Genomic DNA, 21,277 nt, shown 5'->3' with positions numbered 1-21,277 from the left:
AACTGATATAACTCTTGACAAAATCCATTATTATTCCATTCTTCAATGAAAAATTGACGAGTAAAAATTTTAATCTTGAAAACTTCTTAGAAATTGAAGTACTTTGTCTTTCATTGACACATGACAAAAAAACGAATGATATTTGGTCAAGATCTATCACTGGACGTAGAATTTGAGTGAACACAACGTTCTTTGAACATCCAGAATAAATAATTATTCCGCAGCAGTAAAACTTGATTGCAAAACAAAAAAATTAGGACCAGGGGCTGTCAGGAGTCAAATTTAAACAGACTTGAAGTTTAAAAAATATACATCTCCACATCGTCATTTGGAAACGGAACATAAATCATTCCCCAGAAATATCCCACCAATTTTTCTGAATTCCCTGCAATCGTAATCGTTACCTTAGCCTCCAAAATTAACCTCCACTTCGTGCAGCAATAAATTTCCGTCCAATTCTGTGCCCCCAAGACATGTAAAAATGTCCCCAGTGTAATTTCCCTTAATTCTTTTTGGTCGTCAGTTAGCCCCCCCGACTCTGGAAAAAATAGCATTTCCTTGGAATTCGTATTTGGGTAACCAAGAATAGCATTTATTGCCTGAAATAACTCAGCGCAACGATTTGGTGGGTTCCACATTGGTAAGTTTCTGGGCTGAAGACTCAGGGTCTTCTCTCTTCCCTTTACGAAAGTCATTCACTTTTTTTCTTTTTCTTGTGGATTTTATCGGCCCTCATATCGCAAGTGGAGATGATTAGAGTTCTCCACGCGGGACAAATTTAATAGCAATAATACCTTATAGCGTTTCTACCATGTATTTTTGGTGTTCTCGTCGTTAGTAATTCGTCTTTTATTACACATTATTATGATGCTGTAACTGTCAAGTTATGACGCCTTAAATCAACTGTTTTTAACACTCCTCCCCCGCCTTCATAAACAATATTTTTATGGTCTCCCTTATCATCTACCACTTCTTCACGCAGGGTGAATTCGTGTCTGTCGGCGAATTAATGACGAGCTAATGATGCAGGAACCCTGCGGAGATGATTAGTCAACGAACTTTTTGTCACTCCGTTCGTAAAGTCTCGACTCACGCACGCTGCGCGTGCGATAACGGCGCTTACGACCGTAAAAAAAATTCTGGGGAATATACAGGGTGTCCCATGGGAATGTGTGAAAACTGTTTGATTATTTTTTTTTACTGGAAACAGGGAAAAAGAGAAGGAATACAGTTCCTAATAGAGGAGAATTGTCATTTTTGTTCCACCGTATATTCATTATTGAAACATGTAATTCACCTAACAAAAATAGTAGCTTATAAAAATTGTACGTGACAAGTGCGATTAATAGTAAATGTCTTCGAAATGAGAGCCATCAACACTGGCGCAAAAATCCAAACGTTTCCTAAAACCGTGGAATATACATGTTCTAATGTTTCCTGTGGAACACCATGAACAGTCTTTTTAATGTTGTTTATCAAATTTTCTGTTGTTTTTCAAATCTGGTGAATAGGGTGACCAATCTATTCCCCTTCCACAAAATCTCGCGAATTTCGAGCCCAATGACATAAAATATTGTGTCACACGGCGATAAAAGTGCTATCGGACGAATGTGACTTTTTAATCCGAGTCCAGGCGAGTACATAATGTATTATTTCGTCACAAGGCCGAAATACCTATTTTTGTCCCAAGACCGAAAAAACTTTTCTGATGCGTGTGAGGGTTGTAGACTGAATTGAAACCAAGGAATGCAATCACACGAGTCAGAAAAGTTGTTTTCGGCCAAGTGACGAGCATAATTTTCAGCGATGCCGCGCGATGAAACGAGACGAGAAACGGCATCTTCTCGTCTGGTCTCGTTGTCAGGAAGCCATTCTCTTGTCTCGTCTCGTATCGAAATGGGAGAGCAATTTCTTCTCGTCTCGTCGAGAATTGAGAGATTCTCGCCTTATCTCGTCTCTATAATCCAATTTGCCCGGAAAAAAATACACAGAGGGGCAGAGAGGGGGAGACTCTCTCGACTATCGTCTCGCCTCTCGTTTCTCTCGTTCTTGACCGGCTTTTCTTGTCTCGTCTCGTTTCTGTCATTGTCTCGAATGACTCTTCTCGTCTCGTCTATTTTCTCTCGTGTCTCGCGGCATCACTAATAATTTTTCTTCAAAACGACGTTTTACGGACAGTGTAACCACGTGCAATACACAATTTTCAGGAGAAGTAATTTCTTCCATCAATCTACGATTTTCTAGAATCTCCTAATTTTTCCGAGAAGCCGAAATTTTAAATACAATATAGTGTTACAATTAGATAAAGCAAAATCGTCTTCATTATCAAACTGGTTCACAACATTTTGGTATAATTGTCTCTTTGAACTTCTTCCAAGATCATTTTCCTAAAATAAATGCACAACCCTCGATATCACCAAGGCAATGTAACAGACCGCAAAACCTCATACGGATAACCCAGTCCTCCTTTCCTCGCGTTATCTCACAAACACGAAAAAAGCTAATCAAAAAGAATAATCAGAACGAATCGAGGGTCTCCCATCATCACCAATCGATTCTTATCGCAAATTACACCTGATAACAAGCATTCTCTTTATCAAATTACTCACAAATTTATCATCCGACGATTGTTCATTTTGATTAATCAATTCCCTATTTCTTGAAATTTTTCAGCCTGTGAGCGAGTGGACATCTCTGAATGTGGTCGAGTGGATGTCGGCCCTTAATCTGTATCGATATGCCGATGTATTTAAATCCAAGGACATCAAAGGGGCCGATCTGCTGCACTTGGATCGGGAGAAGCTGATGGTGAGTGTCACATTCCCTTGAACAATGTTTTATTTATTTGAGGATATTCAAGTGCAAGTAAAAACTTGACAAATTTACAAATTCTATTCTGCTTCATTTATTAAATTTTCAAGGAATATTCAATGAGTGAAGTGAAGCAACTGATATTTTCCATTGAACACTAAATATTCAAATGGAATTGTTCAAGAAATGTTGATTTTCTTCTGGAATGTTAAAACATGACGAGACAATTTTGTTAACAGAATATAATATTGATGGCTTTGACATACCAAATGCTACACTGATAGAAGGATTTAGTTGCTGCTAACGAGGATTTTTAGCTATTAAAATCATGAATGGTATGAATGGTGTTAATAGTCAAGATGTCTCATTAAGAGCAACTAAATCCTTCCATCTTTTCTATCAGCGTCGAATATTCGGAATTAGTTATTTTTTTGGTTGAACGAAATTTGACTGTAATATCACAAAAATGAGAGGAGAATTCAGTTTTCCCGGAGCATGTAGCTTAGATATTACATGAAAATTAAAAAATTAATCTTTAGGATTTGAGAGGCTTTGATTGAATACATCATTTGAAATTTTGCATTCCACTGGAGAAAAAATAGCCAAAGTACTTGGGTATCTTTAATCATCGTTCCGCTGAAATTTTAAGGAATTTTGTCATCGAAAATTCAGTTTTGCAAAAATCAATGGAAACTGTAAATTGTAGTTCAATTATTTTATGAAAATTCATAGAAATTCAGAAAATTGTGTATAATTAGCTACTAAATATCCAAGTTTTCAAGGAAAATTCAAGGAAAATTTAGTATCTCTCGTTGTACTTCAGCTAAAAAACTGCGAATTCCATTGAATTTTCCGTGAAATTATAAATTTCATTATTTTTTCTGCCTAATCGAATTGAATGTCACTCTCTTGAAATGTAGAGAAAAAAGTCACAGAATTTTGTCTCTCGATCTCTCTGTAAATGTTCAATCAACTTTCGTCTATTCCTTGAGATTTCATCAAAATTATTCTCGAAAATATCTTCACAGTAAACAGCACATGAAACGAGTCAAAAAATGTTGAAACCTTGGAAAATGATGAAGTGAGTTCAGTCAATGATATCCTCACTTTATTTTCATCCACATAAAACACTCCGATAATTTATATTTCACTCCTGTTGCTCAGTATATCACCACTGATTTTTGTTGTAGTTGAAGTAGTTTCGGGGGAGGTACAAAAATGGAAACGTGGAATATTCGTTGAAAAAAAAAGTGTGAAAAAACGATGCAAGGCGCCAAGGCTTTTTCATCAGCGTAAATCTCGATTAACATACTAATCGACTCGTAAATTGTCCACCGTGGTCTCGTGTCCTTCTTGTGTGTGTGTGGAAACGACATACTCCCAGTCTAAGCCCAAGACCTACAGCGAGACTCCCTCTTTCACTTTAAACTCACCTCCTTCCGTTCCTCTTTCCCCTGACCCCTCTTCCTCTTTTTCTTCAGTTCACAGTTTCTTTTTCTTTTTTCGTGATTTTTTTGTGTTCTTTTATCTAGCCTCAGCGCTCTTCTCTGCATTCACCGTGACTTCGTTTTGGCTCACGATCTTTCGCCGGCAAGCGAATGTCACGTTTCGTTGGCCACGAGACCTCTCCCTCCTTAATGTGAAGCAGAAAGAGAGAGATAGACTCAGAGGAGGGAGATAGAACCCGCAATCTCGTCTCCCAATTCCCACCGGTTTCAAGACTACGCTTGGCTTTTACTATTATGTACCTTCCTATATCGAGGAAAAAATGTTTTCAGTTCAGGTTGTTTGATTCAAGTCAGTAGAAAAATGGTAGGACTAAATAAGTTGGAATAAGGGAACTTCGAAATTTGTTTTTGGGGGATATCGCTGGATCAGGGGCAGATGGTGGGATTTTCGGGGATTTGTTTTTTGTAACTCAATTTTCTTAATCAAAAAGTGATATGAGATTTACACGATTTACTTTCGACACTGAGATAGCAACTAGAAACTTATTTTTAAGAGGAATTGACTTATCTTCTGGTATTTTAATTATCGCGATGATGAGGGATTTTAGGGAAAAGCATCAGAAGACAATTTTTTGGAGGAGAGATTTCATTCCCTACAACAAAGTTCTTCTGATATTTTATCAAAATCCACTAGTTCTCAAGGTGATTATGAAATAATGGAAGAAAAATCTGGGTTAGATTACAGTAGCATCGTGATAGCTTAGAAACGAGGAAATAAGGCTACTTGGAGATTCATTTTTGAGGAATAGTATTGGATCTGAGCGAGCTAACGGAATTTTTGAGTTTTCTTGTAGCTTTCAATTTTTTTCTTCACAAAAGAATCTACAAGATTTCCACTATCTAGTTTCGATATTGAGATGTTTACAAAAAATGGATTTTCAAGTGAGATTGGCCCTTCTTTCTTACACATCAAGTGTCACAATAATGGGGAATTTTTAGGGAGACTGTCAAAAGTCTTTTGTTGTACAAAATTGGTAAATTTAAATTTAAAAAAAAAATATATTTCGACGTTCTTTCAAAAAATTATTCGGCTTCAAAGTTATCACCGCATGACAGAAGAAGATGAGAGTTGAATGACAATTACATTGAGCCAGAACTAAATACATGTAATTACGACAACTTCGAAATTAATTTTTATTCTGAGAAATTTTTTTTTTTCAAGAGTACGTGTTCACCTGTATCAAGAAACTCATGGCTCAAAAATTGACAAGAAAAATACATCTCACACTAAGGAAGTAAAAATTTTTGCCAAGAGATTTTCTATTTGCCCCAACGATCAGGATAATTTTTTCATGACAAGGAAGTGATTTTTTCAACCAAGTCTAGTTAAATCGATTTAGACAACAGTTTTTAAGTCTCAAATGCAAAATATTATAATGCAAAATTCACTTGACTTGGTTCGAGAAGTCGCTTTCTTGTTTTGAACGAATTGCCCCTCATCTTTCGGACGAGTACAAAATCTCTTGACAAAAGGTTTCTTTTTTCAGTGTGAGATATTATCTTCTTGTCAATTTTCGAGTCAGAAGTTTCTTGATATAAGTAAAAAGAGGTACTTCTAAAAAAACTTGTTTTTTCCCAGTGTAGGGAATATTTTCAGATTTGCGCTACGTAGCGGAATTTTTGTGGATTTTTTGTTTTTGTTTTTTGTTTTTTTCTTTTTTTTTTTTTGAATGGTGATATTGACTGTCAACGTTGGGGCAATGTTGGCGGCCAACGTTGGGGCAATGTTGGCTACCGACTTTAAGGTGATGTTGGCTGTCAACGTTGGGCCAATGTTGGCTACCAACTTTAAGGTGATGTTGGCGGCCAATGTTGGGCCAATGTTGGCTGCTTACGTTACAGTGATATTGGCTGTCAACATTTGGACAATGTTGGCCGCCAACGTTAGGGCAATGTTAAATTAAATGAATCATTGAATTAAATTTAAATTACATCTTCATAGAAATTCCACTCGAAAGCAAATGGCAAATTTATTAGCAAAAATATTTTGACCATGTTGTGACGAAAACAATCTTTCACTTGTTTTGTGAAAACACTCAATGACTTCGGCCTTAAGGATAGAGCTACTTTAACTACACCTGTCATATTACAGGGATAACATCATTGACATTGAAATTGCGAGCTTCAAGCAAACTTCATAGATTTATGGCCACGTTCTTTCAATACTGGGTGATTTACCGAAAATTGTGTTTTAACCATTTTTCCAACGACCAGTTGCCATTTACAAGCTGATGAAAAATCGTTATCGAATTGCATCATCACGTTAATACCGATTTTATTGGAAAAGAAACATGCGACAATTTGGAGATTCGTTTCATTTATTTAAGACAGTGTTTAGTCAAATGGATGGAAATGTGTGTTCTAATGAGTAATACTTATCAGCATCGGAAAATTTCGTGGGAATATTTGCATTATTTGAGTAAACTACGACAAGTTCTGCAATTAATTACATTGATTTTTTCTTTTCTTCAATTAGAATATGGGAATTAAGGATGAGTTTCATCAGAAGAATATCCTGGTGTGTATCGAGGAGTTGTGCCAGACGTCAACGTCACCAGCGTCAGAGACATTAAAGTCATCAACATCACTATCGAGCAATGATACTAACATAACCAGTGATACTGCTGTGACACTTAGCAGCAGTGGTAATCAGCACAATTTAGTGCCTCACAGTTTCAGTGTTTTGGAGAGATGTGACAAGTGCCACAAATATCTTCGGGGTCTCTTGCATCAAGGATTCTTATGCCAAGGTGTGTTGCTTAATCAATTGGAATTATTGAGGAGAACATGCCAGTCAAATATTTCCTTTTGACACTTGTCAATTTTTTATTTTTCTTGATTTCATTCTTATTTTAGATTGCGGTTTGGTCGCCCACAGAACGTGCACGGCAACGGGTTTGCCCACGGCCTGCGTACCATCCGAGCCAGAGAGTCGAAGCAATCGATTGACTTCAGGTGAGCACGAAACAGAGTGAAAAGAAAAATGTGGCTTTGAATTTTTATTTTTTTCGTATAACATTTCAATCTTTCATTCGTTCTATGAATATCTTTGGGAATCGTAGGATTAAGGGAAAGTTTCAGGAGAATTTTCTGTACATTATGAACTTGTCTTTAGAAAGGGTCTCTTGACGATTGTTATCAGTCATTCATTTCAGCCGTGACTGTGAAACGTTGTGAGTAAATTTGATACATTTCATGGTATCAAGCGCAACTGAAATTCCATGCAAATCGTTTCTTGAATATCTTTGAAATTGATAGAATAAGATGAGGATATCAGAAAAACAGAATGAACAGAGAAAATTTATTCTGCATTTTTATGCTTTAAGGATTTCCAAGTACTTTGGCTATTTTTTCTCCATTGACATTATTTTCTACTTTTGTAATCGAACATTAGATCTTTCATTTGAGCCTCCTTTGACCCTATGCTTTCGGACATTCTACAACGATTTTATTATTTAAAATTTATTTAAAAAATTATTTTAAAAGTTAGAAAATTTACTTTTGGAGGAAGATTAACGAAATAATAATCAAAATAGCAATTTTTGAAAATACCGAGCATTTTCTATAAATAATTTATAAACAATCAAATTTTCACCATAAAAATCATTTCTTCGGAATCGTAACAAATTTCATATTCGTAATTTTACCAGAAATCGATTTCATGCTTTAAAAAAATAAGGTTTCCGAAGATAAACCATTTCAATTATTTATTTATGAACAACGAATGTTACAAAAAATAATAATTCTGTGCAAAATGTAATGTTAATAATACTGAATATTCATGTTTTTCAAATTTTTCTCACGCAATTTAATTTATAAATTTGATGATTGAAGATGGTTGAATCCTTGGATATCCTTAATATTATACTCCATTCTCTCATCGTTTTTGTGAAAATTGGTGGAAATAGTAACTTTAGGAATAAATGTCAGGAGTTTGTTGTAGACAAAAAATCTGTCTTCAGAAGGGTCTCTTGACGATTTTAACTAGAGTAGAGTAGTAATCATAAAAAATTGTCAGCAAATGGAACATTCCTAGTAGAAATAATGTATAATTTCAAGATCGCAAAGAATTTCATGCAGATCGTTTTTCAAATATCTTTGCAATTAATAGGATAAGATAAGAATATCAGGAGAATGGAATGAAAAGCGAAAGATGATTCCGGATTTGTATGCCTTAGTATTATGTTTCACTCTCTCATTCATTCCATGGATGTAAATGGAAATAGTAGGATCAGGGGGATTATGCCAGAATTATTATTCTCTGAGATATTTACGTTTAGCTTTCGTTGACTTCAGTAGTAGTAGTAAAACACCGTTAACAAATTAAACTTTTTTGATAGAAATTATGTGTGATTCCAACATCATACAGAATTTCATTGAAATTATTTTTTCAATATCTTTCAAACTAGTAGGATAAGATGAGATCATCCGAAGTGATACATTCCACTTTCTCATTCATTTCCTGAACAACTCTGGATATATTAGATTTAGCGAAAAATTCCAGTCGATTTTTTTTGTATATAATGAAATTCAGTAGCGAAGCGGTAAAACGATTTAAGTCGACAACTCTTAGCTGAGTTTTCGAGAAATATCTCCGAATCTAAGGAAAATAGTGAAATTTTCGTAATGACATTTTTTTAGCTCTCAATGAGCTCTACAAAAAAGGGTAAACTAATCGTCAAACTCGATTTTAGGGGAGACCGCTATGAGATTTTAAAGTCGCGAGCTATGGGAGTGAGATTTCTCATGCATCTTAGATCAATTATATATGTCGAAAAACAAATAATTAATGCAAAAAAATTGTTCATTGTTTTTTCGCCTCGCAGACGTTTAAAATGTTGACAATAGTCGAGGGCCTCCAATTTTTGAGCTACAGTTTTTTTCAAACTTTTGGAAAAAATGTGTACAATAACAGTTATGAATTAGTTTTTTCAAATTCTACTCCTACACAGCTAATTTCGTTTTGTTGAATATAAAAATTTGCGCCATTCATGTAAAACAGGCAGAAATATTATCCTTAGAATACTTAAAATATATTCTCGATGCTGCCTATAAATCCGTAATGGTAGTAGGAAAGAAATACGAATAAAAAAAGAAAATATTCTCGATTCTTCCAGAACCATTCTTCAGGCTATTTTACATGAATGGTGGAATTTTATTTAAACAAAACGAAATTAGCTGCGTAGGAGTCGAATTTAAAAACAATTCGTAATTTTTATTGTACACATTTTGTCAAAAATTTGGAAAAAAAACCTCTGTAGCTGAAAAATTGGAAGCTCTGGACTATTTTTAACATTATAAGCATCTGCGGGGCACACGAACAATAAACAATTAATTATTTGCACCAATTTTTCGTTTTTAAACATATATAATCGATCTTCAATGCATGAGAAATCTTACTCGAATATCCCCGCGACTTTTAAAACTCATAGTAGACTCTAGCAGAGAGGGATTTACATTTACACGTGTATGAAAAAAAATTATGTGTCGAATTTGTGGTTTTGTCGCAGTAGGAAAATACGATTACTATAGCCACCGTTGCCATTCCTTACCCTTGCCGGAGGTTAACCACAACAGATATTAAGTGTAATGCTCACGTTTTATGGGACTAAAAACCACGAGTTTGGAGGTATCATTGTGTTAAACCACAGAGAGATGTAAAATTTTCAACGTACAGATACTTTTGGGTGAATTTATCAAACATAGGAAATTGAATTAAACTTCAAAGTTCAGAGTTTAACCGGACTATTACGTATAATTTCATCGCATAAAAAAAATTTATGATGATGCAATCATTAAAACCAGTGCTAGAAAGAGATGGATCTCAAAATGTTTGTAAATTATTTTGAAAATGCCCATAAAATTAGTAATTTATGAACAACGTCATGGAACCTTTTTTCCAGATCACAAAATATCTACAAGAAAGATTTTTTTGCATTTTTTATGACCCTAGTAATTCACAAGTTATTTCTGAACTATTCTACAAGTTTTTTTCAATTCGTTAGAGATTTTATTCCCATTACTTCTTAAATATCTCCAAAACTAGTGGTTTTATCGAAAAAAGTCAGAAGACATTTTCTATTCCTCCCAAAATTCTCAACAAAAAAGATTTAATGAAATTTTCCTCTCAACCCCTTCCTTCCAAAGTTATTCACGGAATAATTGTCAAAGTATCTCGTTTTTCTTATTGAAATTCCTTCGGCATATCGAAAAATAAATCCATCATCATAAAAAATCATCAACTTCATCTGCATTCAGTGAAACCACACAATCGAGGTTGCATTATACATCTGTCATAGTAAATTTTGTACGTGAGATATTTCAAGGACACTCTAAACAATAAAGTTAAATATGCAGATAGGAGTTATAAAATAATCGATTGTCTCATAAGTGTTGCTCACTATGTACATGTCGGAAGTTACTCGATTGTGCACATTTTGACACAACAAATATACGTGTTCTATTGCAACTGAGGATTAATACAGCTCACTTGTGAATCTGTGGGCGCATGTCATAATGGTATCACAAAACATTGCACGTGGTATACATTGGGAATGACCGAGAGTCTGCGCATTTTGCCGGTTAATTCATACGAGTGGCGCCAGTGCCCATAGACACAAATGCTGTGGCCATTACTTTAGTCTCCGGTTCATCACCTCCATTTATCGCCCTCCACTTCCCTCTCCCTTCGACTCCCTTGTGCTCATCTGCTTCAGTCTTCTCCACGTCTACTTCTTTTACTCCCGTAATTTAATTTGCGAATGATTGTCAAGAACAGACTGTGTTCATCTGTTCGACTGAAATTGTCGCATCAAGTGAAGGAGAAAATGTTGGAGAAGTTGGTGGATTGAAATTATTTTTAGATATTCCTTTTTATTGGGTGATTGATATGATTGATGGATGGATCTAGGAGAGATAAATGAGACAACTTCGTGAAGATCGTGTACCCTAGGAATAGTTGATTTGGAGGAAAACTTCAGTCAATCTCTTTTGTCGAGAATTTTATGGGCTATAAAAAACGCCTTTTGGAATTTTTCTATAAACTAGTCTCACAACTATTCACAGAGGAAAAAAAAGGTTTAGCTTTCAGGGATCTACGGTATTCTTGAATTCAACGGGCGAGAAATCCTAAAATCACGTGATTTTTTCACAAACTTCTAGTGACGGATTCCAAAATTTTACGAATTTTATTGTACCTTGGGAATAGGAGTTCTGGAGGAAAAATTCAGTGGACCATTCTTGTAGAGACATTTATGGGCTATAAAGAACGCCTTTTGGGATTCTTCGATGAATCTATTAGTCTTATAAATAATTACGGACCAAAAAAGTTGTAGTTTTTAGGAATCTGCTGATCAAGTAACAAATTTCTGATGATATAATCCTAAATTGTATGAATTTTGTTCTTAAATTTCAGTGATTGAATCCCTAAAGTTTAGGGTAATTCTCGTTCGTGTTTAGAATCCGTAAAAATTAGAGATTGATTTTTCCAAATTAATGATCGATTCCAAAAAATTACTCACATACCTGAAAACTGAAACTTTTCCTTCCTGTGCCCGCCCAATCGTGGTCAGAAATATTTTGGATGAAAACGATGGGTGAAGATTTTCTGCAGATCATTTTACAAATATCTTGGGAACTAGTGGATATAGAGGAAAATGTTGGAGAAGTTAGTAGATCTAAATTATATAGTTTTTATGAGATTGTTTTTTTATTGGGCGATTGTTATGATGGATGAATGGATCTAGGAGAGATGAGTGAGACAACTTCATGAGAATTATGTACCCTGGGAGTGGTAGGTTTGGAGGAAAACTTCAGGGAACCTCTGTTGTAGAGAATTTAATTAGCTACAAAAAAATCTCTACCCCCAGAAAAATGTTTTTTTTGAATGAAATAAAAATTTTTATTTCTAAATTTTTACTTATTTCGATAATATTTTTATTACAAATGACTGAACTTATTTGCTTGTTCCAAGAAAAAGGATCTACTTATATTAAACAAACAATTTATTTATGACAAACAAAATTTTTATTAAATTTGAAAAAAAACTGTTATTTGGTACTATTTAAATAAACTCATTTATTTGATTCAAATAAACTTTATTTGAATCTAATAAATCATTTTTCTGGATGTAGATATTGCGAAATGAACGCACCAGTTCCAAAGATACCCGCAAGAAAAATTGCATCTTCTTCATAAAATTCCCTTAACACATTTTATTTATCATTTTACCAAGTACTATGCGGAATCATTGGTAATATTTCTCTGTGCATCTCTTGGCAGATCGTGATTATCTTTCCTCCACCAGATCACGACTTGAATAATTATTGACTTCTTACAAATTGTTGAGATTAGCAATCCACGTGGATAACTAATGAACATTACCATTAATCAAGTCGAGATTGCTGAGAACAGGTTGTGTCCATTCATTGGCCTCTAATTGTCACGTTAAACAGGTAGAAAATGGAGACTGTGCAGAACAAGATAATGATGACGACTATTCTTAGACACTTTGTGGAAATTCAAATTAGTAATCCATGTGATAATGACAATTATTATTCTTATTCCTTCACAATATCATTAGTGGAAATTATAGTCATTCATCAATTACTGTCGAACAACAGTTATTGTCCGTGATAACTGATCGGAACATATTTTTATCTGGATCTAAGGACTTTTCAATGAATTTTTTCAACTCAAAAAATCATAGATATGTTCATTTCCCGTTTTAAATGATTGACGTTAGCGAATCCACGTGGAATAAACATATGAGAATCACTTGTGTGACTTAATCACACGATTGACATTATGCCAGAGACTGATTCATAGATAATTGAATGATCGTAATAGAAGATGATGCAATTAACTGCAGAATTCAGTAGTCAAGCGTTGAAACATGTGCAATTATCTCGATAATGAGAGATTTACGAGAAAATCAGAAGATATTCCTTGATGGGAATATTGTTAGCTAGGAGAATGGTCTTTGACATTTGTCTCTCGAATCACTTGTCATAGAGATGATTCAGAAGGAAGGAAGGAAAATTGAATGAATTTCATTTCACGATGACAGTTTCATCTAAAAATGACGAAAAACAATTTTAATTGAAGATTCCTCGAGCTAAAAGAATTATCGTTTCATACTCAAGATCAAGAGGATAAACAAATGGGAAATTGCTCTTGTATTGCATATAGTATAGTTAATTTCAGTAGCGAAGCGGTAAACCGGGTTAAGTCGATTTTAACTATTAGCTAGTTTTTGACGAATCTCTCGGAATCTAAAAGAGATGAAAAAATTTTTGTCATAACCTTTTTTGTAGAGTCAATTGAGTGCTATAAAAAATGTCATTATAAAAATTTTGCTATCTCTCTTAGATTCTGAGAAATTCGTAAAAAACTGCCCAAAAGTCAAACTCGACTTAACCCGGTTTATCGCTTCGCTACTGATTTAATTTTATTCAATTGAATACGATTTCCTTGTACCTAATTTTATCAGATTTTCAAATTAGTTGGATGTTATCATCATCATTATTCTCATTATCCTTTTCTTCTAGACAACCGATTGTCTTTTTTACAGTCTTGTCTCTCCCCTCAGCCCTTCGATAAAATATTGATAAAAAAATTTTATTTATACATACTTGAATGAAGTTGAAACATCGCATTTAAAGAAACCATCAGAATGTTCACTTTCAGGGAAATTTACGAAAAATTCAAAATTTTCAACAATCATCATAAAAATCAAATCAACCAGTATAGCTATCGTAATCATCTTTTAACTTCGACTTAATTGCATTAAAACAAACATTTTAATCTATGATTTAATTCATTTAAAGCATGGTATTCACAGATAGCCTCGGAATTCTAATTTTCAAAAAACACAAAATTTTTGAAATTTTTCGAATAAATCAAAATAACGGTTATTGCTATCGCCTTCATCTTCGAACTCGGTCAAAAGGAACTTTCAAAGAACGTCTTGAAATCACCGGACGATAGTGAAAATTTCGTAAGAATTTTTTTGTATCCCTCATTGTATTCCACAAAAAGGTCTCGAAAGATGTACACTATCTCCTTTATTTAAATTCAGCGATACTCGTCTCAATTCATTGCGTTTTACAACTTTACTACAGACTTTATCAAGACCTCATGTTCTCACTATAAATGCATTTATCTTTTTTTGAAATTCACACTCGGCAAATGATGCAGTCAATTGCACATAACTCTGAAGAGGACGCGTGGGCGTTCGAGTTGTAGAAATTAATTCATATTTTTTTTCCTCCTTCAATTTCTACCTTTTTTATGCCATTGTAAATGGATACTCTTATCAAGTAGAGCTGATCGTATGAGTCGTGTAATTCATGCTAACTAACAATTGCAACCGTTGTCGAGTGCCTCACACACAGATATCTCTCGTTTCCCCTTTTTATTACTCTAGAGTAGACTTTTTTCTGCTCCTAAATCCCGTGAGGAAGGTCACCAGAAAAGTCTGCTTAATGCCATCTCTATCCCTAGTGTTTTATGCGATATGGAGATTGGGGTCATACGATTGAATACTACCTTCATTCATCATGAAAACGTATCTTAAAAAATCTTAAAAAATATAAGTGGAAAGTTGATTTGAAGATCATTGAGACTTCACTTTACATCACATAGATCATTAAAAAAATTCTTTCAGATTTAAAAGTGTTTGGTGATTATAACACCGTCTGGAAATGTTCCAATTTCAATTTTAGTATGTGATTTTGGTATTGTGATACCACTGTCGACTATTCATGTATTTTCTGTGAAGAGTAGCAAATTAGTTCGATTACTGGGCTAGTAATTGAACTGGTCAGTTGACTCTACAATTAAGTATTACTATTATGTACCTACATTTTATTTTTATTTTCTCAACTTCATAAAGAGCTCCTCGGTAATGACATGAAAAAAATGCAAATGCAAATGCAAAATGCAATAATAATGATCCCCTCTCTGTTTAGTTTTCGGCCTCGCCCTGTGCTCACAATTCGATGCAGCGTCACGTAAAGCACCGGTCCTCGTCGAGCGATGCACTTTGGCCCTCGAGGAGCGTGCAATCGTTGACACAAAACTCGATCTCTACAAAGTATATCACAACAGTCCACCCAACGAACAGGTTATTGAATTACGACAAAAGCTCAACCAAGGTACGTAAGAGAATAGAAATGAAATAATGAAAATAAAGAGAAACAAATATAAGATGCACTTTATTTACTTACACATTGTATTCGCATTTATGTGATGAATTCAATTCTTATTCTGTTGCATTAAGATGTCTACAATGCTGATTTGAGCTCGTACAGCCCCTATTGTATTGCGAGCGTATTGAAAAAGTTTTTACGAGAATTGCCGGATCCTATTATTCCTGTACAGTGGTACGACAGATTCTTGGATGCTGCAGGTAAATAATTCCATTAAATGGCAAAACTTGTTTCATAAAGTTTTATTAATGCTTATGAATCTGCGGACTGATTCAATAAGTTGGTAATCCATTCGTGAAGGAACTATTTTAATGAAAATTCCACTTTCATCAAAATCATTTTGGTGATAAAAGTTCATTTATTGTGATGTACTTAATAAATTTATCAATGTAATGAACTTTTGTTATGAGAATTCAAACTTTGTCGAATCTTTCCTTTTGAGCAAATGAATTTTTTTTTAGTTGATTGTATCTACATGTTTAGTCAATTATATGGAAGACTAGGGGGCTGCGCCCCCTGCTCGCTCCGCTCGCTAACCCCCATATGATCCCCATGATCCTTATTCTGACCCTTGTGACCCTTAATCTGATCCTTCTTACCCTTATTTGGGCCCTTAATGTGACCCTCGTGATCCTTATTCTGACCCTTGTGGATCTTCTTCTGACCTTCATGATCCTCGTGATTTATTATGATTTATATTTTCACCCTGGTGACCCTTATTATGACTCTCATGACTCTCATAATTTCGAGTACCAATTTTTTATCACCAGAAGTCGATTTGGATTTTTATGCTATAGATGATTAAATTACCTGCGAAATTCAGTTGTTAAAGTTATCCAAGTACTTTGGCTATTTTTTGCAATGAATGCTTTTTTACGTTTGTAGTCTAACCTCAGAGCTTTCATTTGAAAGTTTACTTTTGTAGGAAGATTGATAAAATAATTGAACAATTGCAATTTTTGAAAATTACGAGCAGTTTCTATAAATAATTTATAAACAGTCAATTTTCCTCCATAAAAATCATTTATTCGGAATCGTAACAAATTTATTCATATTTAGAATTCAAGCAGAATGGCCACCGCTTTCTTCTATAAAAAGATGTCATGAAACCTGTCTCATAGCCCTTAAAATTTTCCGTAAAAAATATCAGTTTATTGTTTTAATTAACAAAAGCACCTATCAACCCGAACAATCCCCTGAATTCCAAAGTTCTCATTAATCCTGTAACAATCTACGGAATTCCCCCCCAAAAGCCCTTTGAAATTTCCTCTTGATACCACTCATCAGCTGATTAATAATTCATAATTCTAATTCTATAATTATCAAAGTCTCTCCTCTATCCAATTAAATCTCGTAAACTTAATGTCATGCCAACAAATTCATGACTACAATTACCATCTACTCTTTCAGGTTCGAGAAACGATGAACAATGTGCTAAGAAACTCAATCAATTGGCATCAGAGCTCCCGGAGCATCACAAAAGTACATTGTACTACCTAATGTCTCACTTCTGCCGTATCTGTCAATTACAACACGCCCGTGGCTACACGGAACCACCGACGATCCTCGTTCAAGTGCTCTGTCACATAATCCTCAGACCCCCCTGGGAGCGTATCATGTGAGTATATCGATTCATCCCTCTCCCCCAACCCTCATATTCCCTAATTTATCAATTTATCGATTAATGACTAAACCACCTCAATTGAAGCTTCAAATTCATTCTCTCTGTAAACACGTCGATTACCAATTACAGTCAAGTTGTATATAACACCGAGGCCCACATACGTATAATGGAACTGCTGTTATTACACGGTAATTGGGGTGAGAGATTGCCAGAATTTGCCAGTGCACCTCAATTGCCACCACGCAAGGTATCACGACCCCAGTTTCCTATTGAGTCATTTTCAACATTGGATGAGGACACAATTGTTTGTGATCGACAAATGAGTGTAGAGAGCAAGGATCATCAAACTCACAGGTATTTATTACTTATTGAGTGTGTCATAATTATGAATATTCAAGTACTTTCGCTATTTTGTCTCCAGTGAAATGCTTTTCTACTTTTATAGTCGAACATCAGAGCTTTCGTTTGAGCTTTATTTGACCCTAAGTTTTCGGACATTTTACAATGATTTTATGATGCAAACTTTGCAGGTGTGAAATTGAATTTCGATGTTGAACCGTTAGATAACATTTTAAAAATCTGAAAAAAAAACACGTGGGTAAGGGTCCTTTATTTTACCTCCCGTGGTGAGAACGTTATTTTTCCCGCTTCGTGGGAGGAAAACCTGCTTTTCCGCCCGCCTTGGCGAAAAGAAACTTCTTACATCGATTCCAAATATTCTGATTACGGAGACGTTCAGAGAAATTGACAAAGGAACCTTTTCTGGAGAGAATAATTTTAACCATTCCATTTAACTACGTAAACCTTACCATCAAAATATTAACATCAAAAACCTAATCATCAAAAATATTCAAAGTTCTATTCCAAATTATTATTCGTGAAAAATAAATGTCTTCAGAGGGTCTGAGATATTCTCACATTCACTTTTTTTTATTAAGTTCTCACATTCACTTCTACTCCTGTTAAAGCTATAATAATTTCGAATAAATTTTAATTAATCAATTCCCAATCAACACTAAGCCATCCAATTCGTCTCAGCCAATACATTCATCTCAGCCGAAAATTCATTTCATCAAATTATCAAAGAAACCTTTTCTGTATATAATTACTTCCCCTAAACCGTTAATTTCACGTATATTTCCAAGACAATCCGAATAAAAAATTCGCGAATTCATCTGTTTCATTTCCTCTCCACTCTTTAAACAATTCAATTAAACTACATAAACCTTCCTAGAAGGATGTTAACATCAAAATCTAATCATCAAACCCATTGACTTTTTTTCAGGCCTCGATCTCTTCAGGAAGCGGAATGGTACTGGGGCGACATAACTCGTGACGAAGTGAACGAGATGATGGTAGACTCTCCAGACGGTACGTTCCTGGTGCGCAATGCGTCTTCCAAAGGAGGAGAGTACACCCTGACCCTCCGTAAAGGTGGTACCAACAAGCTCATCAAGATCTGCCACCGGGGTGGAAAATACGGCTTCTCAGAGCCCTTCAACTTCCACTCGGTGATCGAGCTGGTGGACCACTATCGCAATTGTTCCCTAGCTCAGTACAACGCGACCCTGGACATCAAGCTCCTGCATCCAGTCTCGAGATCCCAGCAGGACGAGGAGATAGCCTCAACGACCAAGGACATGCCCAACGTGGTTGCAAAATTCATCGAGTTGGATAGAGAAATGCACAATCACATGAAGCAATATCAAGAGTGTTCAGAATTGTACAACAGAACGGCCTACGAGGTGCAATTGAAGCGTCAGGCATTGGACGCCTTCTGCGAGGCGATAAAAATGTTCGAGGACCAGATGAAACTCCAGGAGAAGTTCCAGAAGGAGGCGCAACCCCATGAGAAGTGTACGCTGACTGATAACGCTGAATTATTGAGAAATCGGTTGAAATCACTGGAGGACAGCAAGGAACACCTGGACGACAGCTTGAGACAGCAGATTGCGTACAACAGAACTCTCGAGCGTGAGATGTACAAACTCAAACCCGACATGGTGCAATTGATGAGGCAGAGAGACAGGCATTTAATGTGGCTGAGGAAGCATGGCATGAAGCAGACCAAGATCAATCAGCTCACGTTGAATCATTCTTACTCGAATCCAGTGGGTGGAGAACTTGCCTTGAATGATTTTCAGGAGTTTGATTTGGATGTGCACGCTGATGAGAGAACATGGTCGTATATGGAGGGAACTAGGGACGATGCTGACAGGGTTCTCGCTGGGAAACCTGATGGAACGTTTTTGGTCAGAAAGTCGAGGACTGGACAGTATGCTCTGTCAATTATGTGTAATGGAACCGTTAATCACTGCATAATCTACGCAACTGAGCGTGGTTATGGTTTCGCCGATCCATACAACATCTACGAAAACCTGAAGCAGCTAGTCCTTCACTACGCCCAGAACTCCCTCGAGGAGCACAACGAAAGTCTAAACACAACTCTCACGTACCCAGCATTTGCATCACCGACAGATCTTGCCCGTCTCCAGGCCCAGCAACGGCTCATCCTAGCGCAGAATCAAAATCAAATGGCATTGGTGGCCGCCAACATGCGTCAGGGTGGTTGAAATCCACACCACCCCAACAAAATGTCTAACCAGTGCTCATTTGGACGGAAAATGATTGACGTTGAGTCTCCCAACGAGTCTGACGGGGAAAATACATGAAAAAAAAACGAATCCATAAAAGCGTTAAAGCACCGCCAACATATAACAATAATCTATAATCCGTGAGTCTGGCTTGCCGCTTTAAGCCAGTTTCTGTCCTTCCGATGAAAACTAAGAAGAAAAAAAAACACCAATATTCCCATTACCACATAAGCTAAAATTCCCATTTCCAAGGGGAAAGATTAGTCTAAAACCCATTCTCATCAAAACCTGATAAATAATCTTTTAAACATTAAAATCCATACTCACACGCACGAAAAATATTCACAGAAAAACCCAGCGAATTCGATAGGAAATTCTTTCTTTTTATAAAAAAAAAAAATTAACGAAAAAACCTTGGAAAATTTGAGTCGAGGAATTTCGAGAGAAAATATCTCAGTAGTATGAGTTGCATTGAAAAATCGAATTCTGTTTATTTTTTTCCACGGAATATTATCCTTTGAATATTTTTATTGAAAAAAAACGTGCAATCAAGTTGCGGAATTTTTCAATAGAATCGGCCAAAAACTAGTAAAAGTTCAACAGAAATCCAATCAAATTTTCCAGTTAAATCCCTCGGTTTTTCAAAGAAATTTTTTCGTACGTGCATTGTCATTCCCCTTTCGACTTCATTCTCCATTGTTACAACGAAAATGTTTTTTGTTCAACGTTTAAAAAACCCAGAACAAAGAACTAAAAAACTAATCGTAAACTAATGAATTGCCAAGAAAGGAGGGTAATTTTTACGTAATTTATAAGTGCTGTGCCAGTCTCTTAAGGTGCGTCAATTTATTTTCGAAGTAAAGCAGAAGTCGGTTTATACATATATTATTTTTCCCCTCTTTTTAAACAACTTTTTTTTTTTTTAGAAATAACTATCTGTGATTTCAGATCAATAAGACGTACGATGGGTGTTTTATTTTGAATAATTGTTGTTTCTTATATAATTCCTTTTATTTTCAATTGTCCCTGATTTCCTAAAAAGAAAGATCCCCCATGCGCCCATTCGATTTTTTAAAAAATTGGTATTGGTCCTTGTGTTGAGCACAAGGTAATAATCCCTTTATATGAAGTATAAATAATCGCGAATAATGTCAAAAGTATAGAGAGAAGTAGAAGATAGAAATGATGGACAGACGTGAGTAATGTTCTTTTATATTATTTTCAAATTGAATTAATTGGAGAGCATTGATGAGGTGACGTATGTAATATCTTTTTTAAATAAATGTAATTAATTGCGATAAATGTAAAATTAGTGTGAGAGATGAAATATGAATTTATTGAGGATGATTAAAGTATAAATGTTTTTTTAGTAAATGCACGTTAAATTGCTCTCTAATTGTCATCAACGAGTAATTGAAGAAAATATTGTGTTGTGGGCGATGAAGAAACGTTTGCTATCTTGAGGACGTCGTTTTATTATGCTATTTACATTATTGTATGCGTACGAGTGTAGAATATTCGGCCCATACC

General features: G+C 35.3%; 1 protein-coding gene across 2 annotated transcripts in view; it reads left to right on the top strand.

Moving 5' to 3' along the window:
* Positions 1 to 20,169, top strand: part of LOC107037299 (phosphatidylinositol 3-kinase regulatory subunit alpha) — a 77,377-nt gene extending 57,208 nt beyond the window's left edge. For both annotated transcript variants that reach the window (XM_015255780.1, XM_015255779.1), the window contains 8 exons: positions 2,674 to 2,808; positions 6,796 to 7,069; positions 7,176 to 7,274; positions 15,290 to 15,475; positions 15,601 to 15,729; positions 16,940 to 17,147; positions 17,283 to 17,507; positions 18,439 to 20,169. In XM_015255780.1, the coding sequence (XP_015111266.1) occupies positions 2,674 to 2,808; positions 6,796 to 7,069; positions 7,176 to 7,274; positions 15,290 to 15,475; positions 15,601 to 15,729; positions 16,940 to 17,147; positions 17,283 to 17,507; positions 18,439 to 19,726 (2,544 nt within the window). In that variant the 3' untranslated portion in view covers positions 19,727 to 20,169. The remainder of the gene's footprint in view (positions 1 to 2,673; positions 2,809 to 6,795; positions 7,070 to 7,175; positions 7,275 to 15,289; positions 15,476 to 15,600; positions 15,730 to 16,939; positions 17,148 to 17,282; positions 17,508 to 18,438) is intronic.
* The last annotated feature ends 1,108 nt before the right edge of the window (positions 20,170 to 21,277 follow it).

The sequence above is a fragment of the Diachasma alloeum genome, unplaced genomic scaffold (assembly GCF_001412515.2).
Source record: "Diachasma alloeum isolate Michigan unplaced genomic scaffold, Dall2.0 Dall_scaffold_00216, whole genome shotgun sequence".
Classification (NCBI taxonomy): domain Eukaryota; kingdom Metazoa; phylum Arthropoda; class Insecta; order Hymenoptera; family Braconidae; genus Diachasma; species Diachasma alloeum.
Note: the sequence above shows the minus strand (reverse complement) of the source record. Positions and strands in the feature narration are given on the sequence as shown.